A 20,089-nucleotide genomic window follows, 5' to 3' on the forward strand; every position below is an offset into this window, starting at 1 on the left:
CACTCGTTAGGAGGGAGACAAGACCTCATCTGAATTCCTTCCCTCGTGCCCACAAATGTCCTTAGTGACCAATTTGTTATTTTTCCATAGCAGTGACTTACTGGAGGGATGGAACGGGGTCAGTGGTCCTTTAAGTGCAGTCTTGTTTGGGAAAGCATGATGGCCTCCTCACAGTGAGCATTTACCCAGGAGGTGAGCGCTTTCTCCCTGTCCTTTTGTGGAGAGGTGGTTAAACAGGACACTGTGAATAGATTCGGGGTCACTTGTTTTGAAGAACAGGTGTGCTGTTACCTTCACGTGGGTTTAACATGGGAGAGAGCGCCACTTGCAAGCCATGCTAGGATGACCCCTCCTTCGTGGCACTGCTGTGAGTGTTTCACTTCATGCTCTCTCCATTCAGTGGCTGTCACTGCCCGAATCCACTTTCATTTGTTTTCTTTTTTTTAAAGAGTGATTTATTTATTTGAAAGTCAGAGTTACGCAGAGAGGAGAGGCAGAGAGAGAGAGAGGAGGTCTTCTACTCCCTGGTACACTGCCCAGTTGGCCGCGACAACCAGAGCTGTGCCGATCCGAAGCCAGGAACCAGGAGCTTCCTCCTGGTCTCCCACGCCAGGTGCAGGGGTCCAGGGACTTGGCCGATCTTCTACGGTGTTCCCAGGCCATAGCAGAGAGCTGGATTGGAAGTGGAGCAGCCAGGGCTCGAACCGGCACCAATATAGGATGCCCGCACTGCAGGTAGTGGTTTTACTATGCCAAAGCATGGGCCCCTCATTTGTTTTCTTTTCTTTTTCTTTTTTTTTTTTTATTTTTTGACAGGCAGAGTGGATAGTGTGAGAGAGAGAGACAGAGAGAAAGGTCTTCCTTGCCGTTGGTTCACCCTCCAGTGGCTGCTGCTCCCACTGCGCTGTGGCTGGCGCATCGCACTGATCCGAAGCCAGGAGCCAGGTGCTTCTCCTGGTCTCCCATGGGGTGCAGGGCCCAAGCACTTGGGCCATCCTCCACTGCCTTCCCGGGCCATAGCAGAGAGCTGGCCTGGAAGAGGGGCAATCGGGACAGACTCCGGCGCCCTGACCGGGACTAGAACCCGGTGTGCTGGTGCTGCAAGGCGGAGGATTAGCCTAGTGAGCCGCGGCGCCAGCCCATTAGTTGTCAATATGGTGATTTCTCCCACTCCTTCTGTATTGGTGAGCTGGAATTCTTCCCGTTTAGCACTTTCCTTTCAGCTGATCCCTGTTTCCTGGGGGGCCTTTTCCTGGGAGACAGTGCTCAGTTTGGGCAGCCTCCTACACCTGTGTCATCTCCTGTAAGTTGGGTACAGGCTGAGACGATGTTGAGAGGAGCCTTTAGGGCTGTCATCACGTGACTAGAGGTTTTACTGCTGAACGTAATAAAGCCTGCCTTCTGTTTTGCAGGTCTGTGTGGTGTATTGTCCGGAGCTACGGTGCTGGTGCAGGGCCGTCATTAAGTCAGTCATGTCTTCAGCAGACCATTACCTGGCAGAGTGTTTCCTTGTAGACTTCGCCAGGTACATTCCAGTAAAATCTAAAAAGTACGTATGTGTGGTTTTATGTCTGTTTGCCTTACTCTCTTTAAGGAGATAATGATGAATTTTAAAGGAGAATGTCAGTTTTTAAAGTAAGGGGATTACCTTTTGTGAAAAGAAGACATTGAGCATTTTTGTGCCTTAAGAAATGAAAACTTGGGACAGGCATTTGACGCGGTGATGAAGTCACGACTTGGATGCCTGTGCATCACATCAGAGTGCCTGCACTTAAATCTCAGCTCCACTCTCCACTCTGGTTTTCTGCCAGTGCACCCCCGGGAGGCAGCACATGAGGGCTCAAGTTGACCCCTGCCACCCACACGGGAGACTGAGTTCTGGACTTCTGGTGTCAGCCTGGCTGTTGCCGCATTTGAGAAATGAATCAACCAGTGGACAGGCATCTTTGTTTGTCTCTCTGTCTCTGACTTTCAGATAAATGATGAAGGAAGACTGCAGGTTTCCATTCTGCATCCATGACTAGAGGAGCAAATGGTCCTAATGAGGACAGAGAGAGTGACTGTGGCCTTTCTCCACTTGCCTGCCTAGGGTGGGGCAGGGCAGGTTCAGGCTGTTCCCTTCTCGTCTCCTGGGTGCCCTGTGCCAGCTGCTCTCTGGCCTGTCCTCTTAGTTTGCACGTGAGATGGGGTGGGTCCTTCAGTGCGGTTTGCCTCACCACCAGGAGGTAGAGAGAAACTCTCCGTGTCTCCATGGAGGAGGAAATTGATGGCCACCCTCAGGTTGCAGAGAGCAGATTATATACTCAAGTGCGTATTCCTGGTTGTTCTGCGTCACAGAGTAAAGGTGTGGCTATCACGTAGGGTGCGGAGACAGTTCAGGCTCGTCCTGACAGTAACCTTCATTGACTGTGGGACTGCATGTCACAGCTCACTAGAAAACATTAGCACATCACTGTGTTCCTAAAGTTGTATTGGTAAAATGCATGAAGTTTTAATAAATGGTTTCTGGGTGGGGAGGGGGGAGGGAACATGCCAGCACACGAGGCTGGTGCTGTGGTATAGTAGGTTAAGTCTCTGCCTGCCGTGCCAGCATCCTATATGGGCACCCGTTCAGATCCCAGCTGCTCCACTTTGAATCCAGCTCCCTACTCATGGCCTTGGAGAACAGCAGAAGATGACCCAAGTGCTTGGGCCCTTGCACCCACGTGGGAGACCCAAAGAAGCCCCTGGCTTCGGATTGGCCCAGCTCTGGCCATTGTAGCTATTTGGGGAGTGAGCCAGAGAATGGAAGACCAACCTCTCTGTCTTTCCCTCTCTCTGTCTATAACTTTACCTCTCAAATAAATAAATGTTAAGAAAAAGCCAGCACAAGTCACTGTTGGTGTTTAGTGATAATTGTCCCATGGTTTGTCCCAGAGTAAAAGGATGTCCATTTAATAGGCAAACACAAGGACTCTTATTCCAGTGCAAAAAGAGCAGAGCCAGCTAGCCTTCGGTGCAGTAAGAGGTGTCTCTCACGTAGAGGAGTTTCGTGGCAGAAGGGCTCATCAGACATGGAGGATTTGCAGATACTCAAGGGAAAAGTAGGTGCCTCCCCAGCTTGAGATTCTGCACCTCTGTGACCATAATTGTTATAAAAGTACTTGGGGTCAGCGCTGTGGCATAGCAGTACAGTCACCAACTGCAGTGCCGGCATCCCATATAGGTGCCGGTTAAAAAGCCCAGGCTGCTTCACTTCTGACCCAGCTCTCTGCTATGGCCTGGGAAAGCCGAGTCCTTGGGCCCCTGCACCCGTGTGCAGGAGGACCTGGAAGAAGTTCCTGGCTCCTGGCTGCAGATCCGCACAGCTCCAGCCAGTGTGACCAATTGGAGAGTGAACCTGTGGATGGAAGACCTCTCCCTCCCTCCCTCCCTTCCTCCCTCCTTCTCTCTCTCTCTCTCTCTCTCTCTCCCCCCCTCTCCCCCTCCCTCTCCTCCTCCCCCTCCCCCTCCCCCTCTCCCTCCCCCTCTCCCTCTGTGCAACTCTTTCAAATAAATAAATCTTTTTTTTTTTTTAAAGTACTTACTGTGTTTAGCCATCTGGGGAGCTTTTCCTTTTGTATTTGGTGTTTTGAGTTTATTTTTGGCAAGAAAATCAAACGATTAAGTAGAGCTCTAACCTGTCTAAGACAAAGGGTAGGGCTTCAGGGAAGAGAGCTGCTTGATGGTGAGGAAATATGTTGACATGTCTGTTGCTTGCCTTACTTGTCACCTCGCCGTCCATCAGCTGTTTTGTGCAAAGTTGGCAAATACTAATTATTAAAACATCTGTTCATAGACAGCACTGTTGGAGTAATTCTGGTCACGTAGTAAGTGGAATTTATTTCACAGGCTTATTCATTGTTATTCAGTGTTTCCTTTTATTTTTCACTTTTTATGTATTTGAAAGGCAGAGAGATGAGAGAGAGAGAGACAGAGACAGAGAGACGAGAGAGCGTGCGCGCACGAGAACGTGCGTGCCTTCTTGTTTCACTTCTAAAATACCTACAACAGCCCTGGGTAGGCCATGCTGGAGCCAGGAACTGGAAACTCAATGTGGTCTCTCCTGTGGGTGGCAGAGACCCAGCCACCTGCTGCCTCCCAGGGCCTGCACCAGCAGGAGGCTGATTGGGTGTGGAACAAGAACTGGAGCCCAGGTGTTCTGACACGAGATCAGGGCATCCCAAGCAGCATCCCAGCAGGTAGGCCACATGCCTGCCCCTGTGCAGTATTTCTGTTCCTTCTTTCCCTCCTTCCCTCCCTTCCTCCCTCCTTCCCTCCCTTCCTTCTGATTTGTGGTATGAAAGGCAGAGTGACAGAAAAGGAGAGAAAGAAAGAGAAGTGTATCTTTCATCCTTTGGTTTACTCCTGCAAATACCCACCACAGCCAAGCCGAAACCAGGAACCCAGAACTCTATCTGAGTTTCCCATGTGGGCACAGGGACCCAAGTACTTGAATTGTCTTCACTGATGTCCCAGGCGCATTAGCAAGGAGCTGGATCGGCAGTGGATCTGGGCCCAAGCTGGCACTCGCATGGACACTGGCGCCGTGGGTGGCACCTTCACCTGCGCCACAGTGCCAGCTGCACAGTGTGTCTTAACCTGAGGAGCCTCACCAGATACACTCTCCCTGAATTCCTGCCCCTGTGCCATGAAATTTTGATGCCACAGATACACTGAATCACTATGTAGGATCTCTCTGCTTTTACAGAAAGATTTTTTCCACCCTCCAAGAAGCAGTTTTGTCCCCTTGGCCAGATGTCTCCAAGCATCTGTTGGAGGCTGTGTTAGAATCAGAAAGGGATGTCCTTTACTTTGTTTTACGGCAAGCATGTTACTGACCTAGGTGAGCTATAAAGGAGTCTGTTCTGTGTTGTGTGTTTTATAATGGAACTCTCTCTGCTTCATTTGTCAGCATCCGAGTTGCAGTGGAATCATTTATGCAGCTTCCCTACAGAGCAAAAAGTTCCGGTTGTACTGCATGAAGCCTGTTACATTGCACATTGACTTCTGTGAAGACAGCGCCGAGATTGTGTAAGTACAGGTTCTGAAGTCACAGGAATCATGAGTAAACGCCTTCAGTTCGTGTCTGCATTTATGTGCCATCAGTTACCCGCGAGCAGGTTTTGAAGGTCTGGGTTCTGCAGGAGGCAGCCTCTGAGTTGGTGCTGGTCAAACTGGCTGTGAGTAGAATTCTCAGGCACCCCCTCCCGGGCCTGAGCTCTGTGCCTTTTGACTTAAAAAAACAACTTATAAAAAGTAGTAGAGTAATTCTAAAGAAAAGCTTTCTTGAAATAAAACTGCTGGAGCATTAAAAAAAAGTTGACCACATGCCTGCCTCTGTCCCACGTCTTTCCTCCTGGAGGCCTCTGTGGGCTGTGACCTTCCCACCCTCCATTGGTGCACTTACATACCCATGTGATCGTGGGTCCTGCCCTCTGTCAGTGCACTTACACACCCCTGTGCGCCTGGATCTCGCCCTCTGTCAGTGCACTTACACACCCCTGTGCGCCTGGATCCTGCCCTCTGTTAGTGCACTTACACCCCCTTGAGCCTGGATCCCGCCCTCTGTCGGTGCACTTACACACCCCTGTGAGCCTGGATCCGCCCTCTGTCTGCACTTACACCCCCTTGAGCCTGGATCCTACCCTCTGTCCATGAGGTTAGACACCTCTCTGGGCATGGACTTTCTTAGGAAGAGAACAGGCTGTCTTGTTTGCAGAATTAGCTTAGGAGTAGCTGTGGAGGTTCTTTGCCAATCCATATCCCTCTCCTAACCACTTTGAGTCTTTTTCATGGGTGACTATGACTGATGTGGTTATTGGATTTAACCAGTTTCTTCTTGACAGCCAGCTAGATTTTCAAGCCATTTTGTGCTGTGTGTTCCCATAAGAATGTGGGTACATCCACGTAACTTACATCCCTGTCACGGCTCCTTCTTCCTGGTGTGTGGTTACTGTGTGATGGTTCCCTAGAGTGGGCCCCTGCACCAGGCTGTATTCTGCACGGTGTGCCTGTGATCTCTGCTCTTTAAGGAGCACTACTGAGGGCTGGATTTCTGTTTCTGTAGTCTGTGGGGCAGCCACTCTCACCTGGAGCTCCTCTGTCTCTCACTTCCCAGACTGTGGTGTTAACAGAAGAAAGGCTGTATAGGGAGCAGCCCAGTCCTGTCTCTATTTGCATAAGCTGGTACTGGTGCACTGTGCGCCCTGAACTCGGAAGTTACCTCTGCTCTGTGGCCCCTTTGGAGACCTCGTGCTCCACGCCCCACCATGCCCATCACCACAGTTCCCTTGGGAGGTGAGTGCATCACTCTTGGGACCAGCCTCAGAGTAGTATGCTCCAGTAAGCCAGCTTGTCTCTGCTTGGGTCCGTGTGTCCTGCTCGGCTGCTCTCTGGCATCCTGCTCTGCAGCCCCTGTGCTGTTCCTCTCGCAGAGCAGCCAGCTGCAGGCCATCCAGGTGTGGTTTGGGCAGCAGCTTGTGCTACCCAGCTACCCCTGGGGCAACCCGTTTCCTGTCCTTCTCACCCCCTTCCTACTGACCCCCTTTCCAGGACTCTCGGGTCTTTTCCACCCTCAGGATACCCCTGGGGTAGGTGGAGGACTTAAGAGTAAGTTTTTTTTTTTTAATTTCCAAGGATTTTTCTTGAAGAGTTGAAAAGAAAGGGGGAGAGATCTTCCATTTGCTGGTTTCCTCCTTAGATGGCTGTGATGGTTGAGACTGAGCCAGGCTGAAGCCCGGAGCCTGGACCTCCATCTAGTTTCCCAAACGGGTGGCAGGGCCCAAGGATTTGGTCCATCTTCCACTGCTTTCCCAGGAGCATTAACTGGATTGGAAGTGGAGCAGCCAGGACTTAAACGGGCACCCATTTGGGATGCTGGCGTTGCAGGCAGCAGCTTAACCAGCCACGCCATGGTGCCGGCCCCAAGAGGAACTTTTCTTACTGGGTTTTCATTGTCATCTTTGGCAGGTGATGCCTTTGCACTCACATGTTATTAAGAATAGTTTTCTTAATGTGTATTACAGTTTTTGACAGATTTGTCAGATATCCTTCCAGAAAGATTATAGCAATTTATACTATCATTATTGGGGTTTCTTTTCCTATGCAACCTCATTAATAGTCTTTTTAAAAAAAAAAAAAAGATTTTATTTATCTACTTGAAGGAGTTACACAGAGGAGAGGCAGAGAGAAAGAGGTCTTCCACCCGCTGGTTCACTCCCCAGTTGGCTGCAATGGCCAGAGCTGTGCCGATCCGAAGCCAGGAGCCAGGAGCTTCCCCCAGGTCTTCCCACATGGGTGCAGGGGCCCAAGGACTTGGGCCATCTTCTACTGCTTTCCCAGACCATAGCAGAGAGCTGGATTGGAAGAGGAGCAGCCGGGACTTGAACTGACACACATATGTGATGCCAGCACTGCAGGCAGTGGCTTTACCTGCTGCACCACAGCACCGGCCCTGTTACTAGGCTTTTTAATTTCTGCTTGTTTGCCTGGTGAACATGATCTCTTGTTTTAACTTGCATTTTTTCACTTGCAAAGTTGGGTATCTTTAGTGTTTATTGTGTGTGTGTGCAGAGAGACTGATTTACCTGTTATTTTAGATTGATATTTCTCTTCAGTTATTTGACTTTATCTTATTAGAAATCTAATATTTGTTAAAAAAGAAAAGCTCATTAAGTATTTTTTATGTGAATAGTTTTAGAACTGCTATATTGTACTTTATCCTTGTAAGTTTTTTATTTGAAAGTCAGAGTTACAGAGAGAGAGAGAGAGAGAAATATCTTCTATCTACTGGCTTACCCCCAGATGGCCACAATGGCTGGTTCTGGGCCAGGTGGAATCTGGGAGCTCCATCTGGGTCTCCCATGTTGGTAGCAGTGGCCCAAGCACTTGGGCTACGTTCTGCTGCTTTTCCTAGGCCATCAACAGGGAGCTGGATTGGAAGTAGAGCAGCCTGGAAATGAACCGGTGCCCATAATGGGATGGTGGCTTCACAGATGGTGGCTCCACCTGGTACCCCGTAACACCTGCCCCCTGTAATTATCTAGATGTAGTGTAGATACTACCTTAGTAAAAATAAAAATAACTACTACTTTTGAACATCGATTATGTCCAGGCTGTGGGGTAAATGTTCTCTATATACTTCCTCATTTGATCTTTTTTTTTTTTTTTTTTTTGGTAAGAGTTAGAAGTAGAGTCAGCGAGAGAGCGAATCCATTCCTTCCATTGGTTCACTCACCAAAAATCCGCAGTGGCAGAGCTGAGCTGATCCAAAGCCAGGAGACAAGAGTTTCTTCCAGGTCTTCCACGTGGGTGCAGAGACCCAAGGACTTGGGCCATCCTCTACTGCTTTCCCAGGCCATAGCATAGAACTGGATCAGAAGAGGAGCAGCCAGGACACGAACCAGTGCCCATATGGGATGCCAGCACTGCAGGCTGGGGCTTTAACCCACTGCACAACAGCACGCCCCCCCCCATTTGATCTTTTACCAACTCTTGGAAGGAATGGATCTTGTGATACAGCCGATTAAGCCACTGCTTGGGGCACCTTTGGTTCCATACTGGAGTACCTGATGTAAGTCCTGGCTGCCCACTTCCAGGACAGCTTCCTGCTAATGCCCTAGGAGACAGCAAATGGTGGATGGAATCCTGAATACCTGCCACCTGTGAGGGAGACCTGAGTGGAGTTTCTGGCTCCTGGTTTCGGCATGGTCCAGGCCCAGTTGTTGGAGACATTTGGAGAGTGAACCAGTAGATAGAAGATTTCTCTCTCTCTCTTGCCCTCTCTGATGCTCTGCCTTTCAAATAAATAAAAATGAATAAACATTTAAAAAACTAAAATAACTCTTGAAGTATGGTGGTAGCATATGTGATAGATCCAAACAAGAGAAATGTAAAATATTTTATTCTGATCTTGACTTTTTATTTTATTTTTATTCCTTCTAAATACTGGTTTCTCCTGATTTTCTACTGCCTATACCTTGTCCTATGATTTTCTTTCCAAAGCATAGGCGAGATGTAGAAAGGTTAAGTTGATAGAGATCAAATGGGAGGTGGCGAATGGGTGCTCTAGTGGGCAGAGTGAGGACCATAGCAGCCGCTTCCCCACAGCTGCCCCTACACTGTTGGCTTAGCCGACATGTACTGATCCCTCTCTGTGCCAGCCTGTGGAGACGCAGAGATCTCAGAATCGCTGCCCCAGGGAGCTTGTGTTTTGATTTGTCACAGGTAACTGATGTTGCAGCAGACAGGTGAGCACAGGTCACCTCACTGGGGCCCTGGGATGTGAGTTTGTGTTGGTGCAAGCAGCAGTGTGGAGAGGGGTGTGTCACAGGAAGTAGCTGGGGTCTTTATCCCCACCCAGAGCAGGGCCAGAGCTATGCTCTGTTGTGTGCATCGTGTGCTTGATTGGTCATGCAGAAAGAGCCCTGTGTGTGGTTTACAAAGCAAGATAGTGTACTAACTAAAGTGTCCTTGGCCCTCACCGGAGTGTTGCAGTGTTCCCACTGGTTTCCTTTTTCTGGTCCAGGGTCTGAGCCAGGCCTCCAGCTTGCCTCCAGTGTCCTGTCTGGTTAGTCTCCCAGAGTCGGGGACAGTTCTTCAGTCTTCCTTCATGGCCTGGACGCTTCTGAAGAGTCCTGGTCAGTTATGCTGCAGAGGAACGTTCAGTTTGACTTGGCCTGATGTTCTCATGATCAGACTGAGGTTGTGCGTGCTGGCAGAGAGAGAGAGAGGTCTGCCATCCACTGGTTCACTCCCCAACTGGCTGCGACGGCTGGAGCTACGCCGATCCAAAGCCAGGAGCCAGGAGCTTCCTCTGGGTTTCACACACAGGTGCAGGAGCCCAGGGACTTGGGCCATTTTCTGCTTTCCCAGGCCATAGCAGAGAGCTGGATCGGAAGTGGGGCAGCTGGGACTAGAACTGGCACCTGTATGCCATGCCAGCACTGCAGGCAGCAGCTTTACCTGCAACACCACAGCGCCAGGCCCTATCAGGCATTCTGAATTTGCTACGGTGAGGTTCACTTTTTCCATCATTCCTTCTACAGTTTTAAAACTTTAATTATCTTTTTAAAAAAGATTTATTTATCTATTTGAAAGTCAGAGAGAGAAGGAGAGACAGAGAGAGGTCTTTCATCTACTGCTTCCCTGCCCAACCAGCTGCAATGGCCAGAGCTGAGTTGACCTGAAGCCAGGAGCCAGGAACCTTCCCTGGGCCTCCCACATGGGCACAGGGGCCCAAGGACCCAGGCCATCCTCCAGTGCCTTGCCAGGTCATAGCATGGGGCTGGATTGGAAGTGGAGCAGCCAAGATCCGAACTAGCACCCACATGGGATGCGGGATGCTGGCACCACAGGCCTAGGCCCTAACCCGTTGAACCACAGCACTAGTCCTTTATTTATCATTTTTGAAAAAGATTTTATTGGCCAGCCCCGTGGCTCACTAGGCTAATCCTCTGCCTGCAGTGGCGGCACCCCGGGTTCTAGTCCCAGTCAGGGCGCCGGATTCTGTCCCAGTTGCTCCTCTTCCAGACCAGCTCTCTGCTGTGGCCTGGGAGTACAGTGGAGGATGGCCTGAGTGCTTGGCCCCGCACCTGCATGGGAGACCAGGAGGAGGCACCTGGCTCCTGGCTTCGGATTGGAACAGTGCGCCGGCTTCAACGCGCCGCCCGTGGCAGCCCCTTGGGGGGTGAACCAATGGAAAAAGGAAGACCTTTCTCTCTCTCTCTCTCTCTCTCTCACACTCTCACTCTCTCACTCTCTCGCTCTCACTCTCACTCTCACTCTCACTCTCACTGTCCTACTCTGCTTGTCAAAAAAAAATAAAATAAAAAGTATTTTATTTTTTTAACTTTTATTTAATGAATATAAATTTCCAAAGTACAGCTTATGGATTACAATGGCTTCCCCCCATAACGTCCCTCCCACCCAGAACCCTCCCCTTTCCCACTCCCTCTCCCCTTCCATTCACATCAAGATTCATTTTCGATCCTCTTTATGTACAGAAGATCAGTTTAGCATACATTAAGTAAAGATTTCAACAGTTTGCTCCCACACAGAAACATAAAGTGAAAAATAATAGATGATTTTTTAAATGATGATGAAATCAGATCAGACCTATTGTCATGTTTCATCCCAGTGAGAGTCAAGTTGGGAATTGATAATTTCTCTTTTTTTTTTACAGAAGATCAGTTTAGTATACATTAAGTAAAGATTTCAACAGTTTGCACCCCCATAGAAACACAAAGTGAAATATACTGTGTGAGTACTCGTTATAACATTAAATCTCACTGTACAGCACATTAAGGACAGAGATCCTACATGAGGAGTAAGTGCACAGTGACTCCTGTTGTTGACTTTACAAATTGACACTCCTGTTTATGGCATCAGTAATCTCCCTATGCTCCAGTCATGAGTTTCCAAGGCTATGGAAGCCTTTTGAGTTCTCCAACTCCTATCTTGTTTAGACAAGGTCATAGTCAAAGTGGAGGTTCTCTCCTCCCTTCAGAGAAAAGTACCTCCTTCTTTGAAGACCTGTTCTTTCCACTGGGATCTCACTCACAGAGATCTTTCATTTAGTTTTTTTTTTTTTTTTTTTTTTCTGCCAGAGTATCTTGGCTTTCCATGCCTGAAATACTCTCGTGGGCTTTTCAGCCAGATCCGAATGCCTTTAGGGCTGATTCTGAGGCCAGAGTGCTGTTTAGGACATCTGCCATTCTATGAGTCTGCTGTGTATCTCGCTTCCCATGTTGGATCACTCTCCCCTTTATTTATTCTATTGGTTAGTATTAGCAGGTACTAGACTTGTTTATGTGCTTCCTTTGACTCTTAGTCCTTTCATTATGATCAATTGTGAACTGAAATTGATCACTTGGACTGGTGAGATGGCATTGGTACATGCCACCTTGATGGGATTGAATTGGAGTCCCCTGGTATGTTTCTAACTCTACCATTTGGGGCAAGTCAGCTTGAGCATGTCCCAAATTGTACATCTCTTCCCTCTCTTATTCCCACTCTTATGTTTAACAGGGATCACATTTCAGTTAAATTTCAACACTTAAGAATAACTGTGTATTAATTACAGAATTAAACCAGTCATATTAAGTAGAACAGATTAAAAAAATACTAACGGGGATAATGTATTAAGTTGTTAACAGTCGGGGCTATGCTGATCAAGTCACCATTTCTCATAGTGTCCATTTCACTTCAACAGGTTTCCATTTTGGTGCTCAGTCAGTTGTCACTGATCAGGGAGAACATATGATATTTGTCCCTTTGGGACTGGCTTATTTCACTCAGCATGATGTGTTCCAGATTCCTCCATTTTGTTGCAAATGACTGGATTTCATTGTTTCTTACTGCGGTATAGTATTCTAAAGAGTACATATCCCATAATTTCTTTATCCAGTCTACCGTTGATGGGCATTTAGGTTGGTTCCAGGTCTTGGCTATTGTGAATTGTGCTGCAATAAACATTAGGGTGCAGACCGCTTTTGTGTTTGCCAATTTAAATTCCTTTGGGTAAATTCCAAGGAGTGGGATGGCTGGGTCGAACAGTAGGGTTATCTTCAGGTTTCTGAGGAATCTCCAGACTGACTTCCATAGTGGCTTGACCAGTTTGCATTCCCACCAACAGTGGGTTAGTGTCCCTTTTTCCCCACATCCCCGCCAGCATCTGTTGTTGGTAGATTTCTGTATGTGAGCCATTCTAACCGGGGTGAGGTGAAACCTCATTGTGGTTTTGATTTGCATTTCCCTGAGTCCTAATGATCTTGAACATTTTTTCATGTGCCTGTTGGCCATTTGGATTTCCTCTTTTGAAAAATGTCTATTGAGGTCCTTGGCCCATCTCTTAAGTGGGTTGTTGGTTTTGTTTTTGTGGAGTTTCTTGATCTCTTTGTAGATTCTGGTTATTAACCCTTTATCTGTTGCATAGTTTGCAAATATTTTTTCCCATTCTGTCGGTTGTCTCTTCACTCTCCTGACTGTTTCTTTTGCAGTACAGAAACTTCTCAATTTGATGCAATCCCAGTAGTTGATTTTGGCTTTGACTGCCTGTGCCTCCCGGGTCTTTCCCAGAAACTCTTTGCTTGTGCCAATATCTTGAAGGGTTTCTCCAATGTTCTCTAATAACTTGATGGTGTCAGGTCGTAGATTTCGGTCTTTAATCCATGTTGAGTGGATTTTTGTGTAAGGTGTAAGGTAGGGGTCTTGCTTCATGCTTCTGCACATGGAAATCCAGTTTTCCCAGCACCATTTAGTGAATAGACTGTCCTTGCTCCAGGAATTGGTTTTAGATCCTTGATCAAATATAAGTTGGCTGTAGATGTTTGGGTTGATTTCTGGTGTTTCAATTCTGTTCCATTGGTCTATCCATCTGTTTCTGTACCAGTACCATGCTGTTTTGATTACAACTGCCCTGTAGTGTGTCCTGAAATCTGGTGTTGTGATGCCTCCAGCTTTGTTTTTGTTGTACAAGATTGCTTTAGCTATTCGAGGTCTCTTTTGCCTCCATATGAATTTCAGCATCATTTTTTCTAGATCTGAGAAGAATGTCTTTGGTATCCTGATTGGAATTGCATTGAATCTATAAATTGCTTTTGGGAGAATGGACATTTTGATGATGTTGATTCTCGCAATCCATGAGCATGGAAGATTGTTCCATTTTTTGGTATCCTCTTCTATTTCTTTCTTTAAGACTTTGTAATTCTCATCGTAGAGATCTTTAACGTCCTTGGTTAAGTTTATTCCAAGGTATTTGATTGTTTTTGTAGCTATTGTGAATGGGATTGATCTTAGCAGTTCTTTCTCAGCCATGGCATTGCTTGTGTATACAAAGGCTGTTGATTTTTGTGCATTGATTTTATATCCTGCCACTTTGCCAAACTCCTCTATGAGTTCCAATAGTCTCTTAGTAGAGTTCTTTGGATCCCCTAAGTAAAGAATCATATTGTCTGCAAAGAGGGATAGTTTGACTTCTTCCTTCTCAATTTGTATTCCTTTAATTTCTTTTTCTTGTCTGATGGCTCTGGCTAAAACTCCCAGAACTATGTTAAATAGCAGTGGTGAGAGTGGTCATCCCTGCCTGGTGCCAGATCTCAGTGGAAATGCTTCCAACTTGTCCCCATTCAATAGGATGCTGGCCATGGGCTTTTCATGAATTGCTTTGATTATATTGAGGAATGTTCCTTCTATACCCAATTTGCTTAGAGTTTTCATCATGAAAGGGTGTTGAATTTTATCGAATGCTTTCTCTGCATCAATTGAGATAATCATATGGTTTTTCTTTTGCAGTCTGTTAATGTGGTGAATCACATTGGTTGATTTGCGAATGTTGAACCATCCCTGCATACCAGGGATAAATCCCACTTGGTCTGGGTGGATGATTTTTCTGATGTGTTGTTGTATTCTATTGGCGCGAAATTTATTGAGGATTTTTGCGTCTATGTTCATCAGGGATATTGGTCTATAATTTTCTTTTAGTGCTGCATCTTTCTCTGGCTTAGGGATTAAGGTGATGCTGGCTTCATAGAAAGAATTTGGGAGGATTCCCTCTTTTTCAATTGTTCTGAATAGTTTGAGAAGAAATGGGATTAGTTCTTCTTTAAATGTCTGGTAGAATTCAGCAGTGAATCCATCTGGTCCTGGGCTCTTCTTTGTTGGGAGGGCCTTTATTACTGTTTCGATTTCTGTTTCAGTTATGGGTCTATTTAGGTTTTCTGTGTCTTCATGGTTCAATTTTGGTAGATTGCATGTGTCCAGGAATCTATCCATTTATGATAGATTTTCCTGTTTGCTGGCATACAAGTCCTTGTAGTAATTTCTGATGATTCTTTTTATTTCTGTGGTGTCTGTTGTTATGTTTCCTTTTTCATCTCTGATTTTATTGATTTGGGTCTTTTTTTTAGTTAGTTGGGCCAATGGGGTGTCCATTTTGTTTATTTTTTCAAAAACCCAGCTTCTCACTCGGCTGATTTTTTGTAATTTTTTTTTGGATTCAATCCTGTTAATTTCTTCTCTGCTTTTAATTATTTCTCTTCTACTAGATTTGGGTTTGGTTTGGCTGCAGTTTTTCTAGGTCCTTGAGACATGCTGAAAGCTCATTTATTTGGTACCTTTCCAATTTCTTGATATAGGCACCTATTGCTATTAACTTGCCTCTCAATACTGCTTTTGCTGTATCCCATAAGTTTTGATATGTTGTGTTGTGAAAACTTCTAAATGTTCTTATCATAAATTTTTTGAAATCCATATCTTGCATTTCTTCTATCTCATCATCTTCATAATCTTGGCTTGGGGTGTTTTGTTTATTTGGAGGCATCATAGTGTCATCGTTGATCTTGTTCCCTCGATTTCTGTGTTTGTTGCTTGGCATAGTTAATTCTTCTTTCGTCACTGCGCTTTTTTTTTTTTTATACTATGTCTGTGTTAAGTGGACTGCCTGCTGTTGGAGGAGCCTTGGAGGCTTGAGATGGGTGTGGCCTGAGAGCTCTGCTTGGTTCTTCTGGGTTACGGGTGTGCAAAGGTGACACCCTCAGGTTATGCGTGGTAAATCTCTCCTTTTTATTTATTTATTTATTTAGGAGGTAAGTAATATCGCACCGCACTGCTGTGCAGAATTGATGGTATTTAGCTTCAGATCTCTGGCTTCTACCCAAAGAGTCTGTGCAGGCTCTGTTTCTCCTCTGGACTCCCACTGGGTTGCCTAGGCTACTGAATTGTAGTGACTCAGTTCCTTAGCTCTCCCTAGTTGTTATCTAAATCCAGAGTGAAGGCCTGCTCTTTGTCTCTTGCTTGCCTTTGCAAGGTTGGCAGAGAGAGAAACTCCTCTGTACCAGTACCCCCCCACACACCTTTTTTCCTTCTCTCCCGTAGTCAGTCTGGTGAACTTTCCCGCTCCCCTCTAGATTCTGACCACCATTTCCCCGCCAATGTCTCAGGTTACTGAGCTCACCTCCCCTTCCAGCACCGATGTGTGGACTCAGAGCCCTGGGCGTCCCTGCTCTCCCTGCTGGTGTCTGTGTGACATCCACTCCCCTTCCTGCACCGGCACACAGACCATGCAGCTCCCGCAGCTCGGCTTCCGCGCGGTGGGTGACCTTGTTCTCCCAGTAGGTCCTCCGAGTCACAGCCACTAGATCCGGAAGAGTTTCCTCTGCAGTTTTTTCCTGATCCTTTTTCTGAGGCTACCATAACTCCACTTTTATTAAACTAAATTTTCCCGTACTATCGGTGTGCGCCCTCACTGTTCCGCCATCTTGGCTCCACCCCGTCCTTCAATAAAAATATTTTATTTATTTGAGAGGTAGAGTTATAGACAGAGAAAGACATAGAGAAAGGTCTTCCTCTGCTGGTTCACTCCCCAAATGGTTGCAGTGGCAGGAGCTGAGCTGATCAGAAGTCAGAAGCCAGGAGCTTCTTCCAGCTCTCTCACAGGGGTGCAGGGGCCCAAGCACCTGGGCTATCTCCTACTGCTTCCCAAGGCCATAAGCAGAGAGCTGGCTTGGAAGAGGAGCAGCTGGGACGCAAACTGGCCACATACAGGATGCCGGTGTGGCAGGTGGAGGCTTAGCCTACTGTACACAGCACAGGCCCCTATTGATCTTGCTATTTCTTTGAAAGGCAGAGAGACAGAGATCCTCAATATCCTGGGTCACTGCTCCTGCAGTCTCCCCCTGTCCCCTGTAGTGACACTGCACACCCACCCCTGTGGGCCCTGCTGAGGCCCTGACGGCGGCTCCTCCAATGCCTCTGTCCCCAGGTGCCGTTCCCCCTGGCTCTGAGGATGCGGGACATCTACATCCTGGAGGGCGAGCACATGCTCCCAGCCATGGCATACACGGCCGTCAAGATCCATCACAGTGAGTCCTCAGGGCCCACAGAGGCCCGGGTGCTGGGGACGGAGGAGCTGGGGGTCCCCCTGCCTGTCCCTCGTGAGTAGGGCTTGAGGGAGGGATGAGGGGGTTGGGGAGGCCTGGGTTCCCTTCAGGAGGGCACTGAGAATCCCCCTGTTGCATCCCCAATCCCAGGCCCCCACAGACCACAAGGAGAAGTGGCCAGGGTCATCCCACTGTCAATTGGCCCCTGAGCAGTCCCTCCAGTGCTTGGCTTGACACCCAAGACATACTGGCCCGATGACCACAACTGTCTGCACACAGGACCCTCCTAGGACAGGTGGGTGGGTTGCCACCTGCATGTGGGCAGGGCTAGAGGGAGGTGGGGCTGTGGGAGACCCTGTGCAGTGAGGGGGAAACAGGCCGGCAGAGAATCCCCTTCAGCCATCTGAGAACCCCTGGAAGGCCCAGGTAACCTGAGCCCAGTTGTGGGGGCCGAGTGCACTCCTGTGAGCAGGGCTGGGCACAGAGGCAGGCGCTGGGGGCCCCCGCGGCAGAACACAAGTGCAACTGAGTGTGGACTCTGCAGCCCTAGCCTCGGGCCAACAGAAGGCAGCGGGACCCGGAGCATCGCTGGCCTCTGGGCTGCGGTGGGGAGGGGTCCCCGTGCTCCTCCCCTGCTGCTGCTGCCATCAAGGACCTGAGCGCCTGGGTCCCCATGCAGAGCAGAGATGGGTTTGTCCCAGCTCTGAGGCTCTAAGTGGGGGCCCAGGTGCAGGCTGTCCAGGCACTGGGGAGGCCCCACTGTGCCTCCAGGTGCTGCCTCCCCTGGGTGCTCGTAGGACAGTAGCAGTGACAGCCCAGTCTCACCAGGAAAGAGACAGTGGCCCAGGGGCAGAGGACACAGGGCACCCCTGCCACCTCTTTAGAAACTGCATTCCCTGTTCCCAAGGGCCTAAACCAATCTCCATGTCTGCCCCACAGCCCCAGCTCTCACCCCCATCATCTTAGGCTCAGTTCCTTTCCAGCCATGTAGGAGGGACTCAGATGTGGGTAACTCAGCGAATGCACTGTTAGGGCGCAGGAGTTCAGGTGGGGTAGGTGACGGGGTCCTGAGTTGGTGCCTCAGTCCCCAGAGATGAGAGTGAGGTGGGGAGTTCAGGGCCATCCACCCTGTGGGGCTGTGCAGGAGGAGCCGGCGGTGTCCCAGGGCTCCCCTGGCCCGGGCTGCACACACCCTCCCGTCTGGGGCCAGCAGCCTGGAAGAGTCCTCAGCGTCACACGTGGTGATGGGGACCCCAGGGTTTTGTCGGGGCAAGCACCGAGCAGGCCAGACCGGGGCTGTGGTAAACAAACCGTGTCTCTTCTTGCAGCCAAGGCTATAAAACGGTGCAGCAGGCCCCTGGGGCAGGCACGCGTCTCCCAGATGCACGTTCCTGCCCCCACTGCTCCGAAGGCCAAAATCACCATTCAGGACACAGTGGCAGTGTGGGAGCAGACCAGGGGTCCCGCTACTCGTGCAGTGATGATCCGTCCTCCAGAAAGCTTTGGCCTCTGCATCGCCGAGAGGGAAGGCATGGAGGAGGAGGAGAGCTGGGAAGGCAGCCCAGAGCCCCTCGGCCTGGGCTCCCCTGTGGGGACCGCAGAGTCTCCAGCTGCGGCCAGCCCCACAGAGTCTCCAGAGTACTCGAGGAGGTGGGGAGGCCTGTGCCAGTGCGCCAGTCTCCCTAACCTGAGCAGGCCAGAGCACAGGGAGGACAACTCCGACGCTGGCAGCCGGGAGGGCCTGTGGATGTGGGCTCCTCCACGGGCCTCGGAGCCCCCAGAACCAGGGCCCATGCAGGCTGTCCCCGCCTGGGGGCCACGGCTGAAGACTTCCCCCTACTGGCATGGCAGCCCCACGCACTCTGGGGACAGTCACGGGCTGGAGCCGGCCAGAGCCAGCCCTGGGCTGGGAGACCAGGCCCGCGTGCCCTCCCTGGCCAGAGGCCTCCTTACCTCCTATTCCACAGGGCACCTGGATGATGGGTGCCTCCTAGAAGAGAGGCCGAGTCCAGCATCTGTCCTGCCCAGGCTGGGCAGCAGCCTTCCGTGTGTCTTCACGGCATCCTATGCACTTGGTTGAGCCCCCACCGCCCAGGCTCTTCCTGGGGCCAGGACACCCTGACACTGGAAGACAACAGCCATGCCAGGAGCCACTGTACTCTCCTCCCCGCCCCCCTCCCCCACCGCCACCCTCAGGTGGTGCTGAGCCTGTATTAAATTGTCCCATGGAAAGGAGTTTGCTCCAGTTTGTGACCCCGGTGCCCAGCGGCAGCAAGCTTCCCCGTGTTCCTGGGGAGATGGGTGGTTCCACAGCCCCCATCCTCAGGCAGAGACCCGCTCAGGACCCTGCAGGCACAGAAGAAACTCCTGGCTCCTGGCTTTGGATCGGCACAGCTCTGGTGGTTGTGGCCATCTGGGGAGTGAACGAGCAGATGGAAGACCTCTCTCTCTGTCTTTGCCTCTCCTCTCTCTGTGTAACTCTGACTTTCAAATAAATAAATAAATATTTTAAAAATGTATTATGTAAAAAATGAATTATGTATTCAAAATGTAGAGTGGCAGTGAAAGAGAGACAAATCCTTCATCTACTGGTTGATTCCCCAGAAGTCCTTGAGGTCCAGTTCTATGCCAAGCGAAGGTCAGGAACCAGAATTCCAACTGTGACTCCCATGCGGGAGCAGCGGCCCACATATTGGGGCCGTCTTCCACTGCTTTCCCAGGCCTGTTGGCAGAGAGCTGGATCCGAAGCTGAGCAGCTGGGACTCGAACCAGCTCTCCACTATGGGATGCCATCATTGCAAGTTAGCACCACCCTGGCCCGTGCACTTTAAATGCTAATATCCATGAACTTACTGAAGTCCTCTCCTACCCATGTGAACGTGTCCTTGTTTAGAGACTTCGGAGAAGCAGGCCACGCCCTCAGCTCCTCTGACAGCCCTCATGTTCCTGGAGCTCCCGTCCCTCCACAAGGGAGGGAAACCATGGAGAACTGAAGATGGGAGGGCGAGCCCAAGCGCGCAGGGGCGAGTGTGCACTGGGGCTGAGCCTGGCTGTCACTCCTACTGGCCTCCCAGCTCCTGCTGGGCTGCACCCTGGGGAGCCCCAAGCACATCAGCGCTCCCCACCAGGCCCTCTTGCTGCTCCTGGCCACAGTGGACAGCAGAAGGCAAGCGTGTGCAGGTGGACGAGAG

The 20,089-nt window shown here is 49.5% G+C and overlaps 2 protein-coding genes across 2 annotated transcripts in view; both read left to right on the forward strand.

The window, feature by feature from the left end:
• LOC138846458 (TBC1 domain family member 3D-like) overlaps positions 1 to 19,417 on the forward strand; it is a 137,463-nt gene extending 118,046 nt beyond the window's left edge. The window contains exon 14 of the mRNA XM_070062363.1: positions 18,227 to 19,417. Within this exon, the coding sequence (XP_069918464.1) occupies positions 18,227 to 18,978 (752 nt within the window). The 3' untranslated portion in view covers positions 18,979 to 19,417. The remainder of the gene's footprint in view (positions 1 to 18,226) is intronic.
• LOC103347487 (TBC1 domain family member 3D) overlaps positions 1 to 20,089 on the forward strand; it is a 94,233-nt gene that overhangs the window by 13,993 nt on the left and 60,151 nt on the right. The window contains exons 4-6 of the mRNA XM_070062359.1: positions 1,413 to 1,549; positions 4,934 to 5,052; positions 16,781 to 16,880. The gene's annotated coding sequence lies outside the window, so the exon portion shown is untranslated. The remainder of the gene's footprint in view (positions 1 to 1,412; positions 1,550 to 4,933; positions 5,053 to 16,780; positions 16,881 to 20,089) is intronic.

The sequence above is a fragment of the Oryctolagus cuniculus genome, chromosome 18 (genome assembly GCF_964237555.1).
Source record: "Oryctolagus cuniculus chromosome 18, mOryCun1.1, whole genome shotgun sequence".
NCBI lineage: Eukaryota > Metazoa > Chordata > Mammalia > Lagomorpha > Leporidae > Oryctolagus > Oryctolagus cuniculus.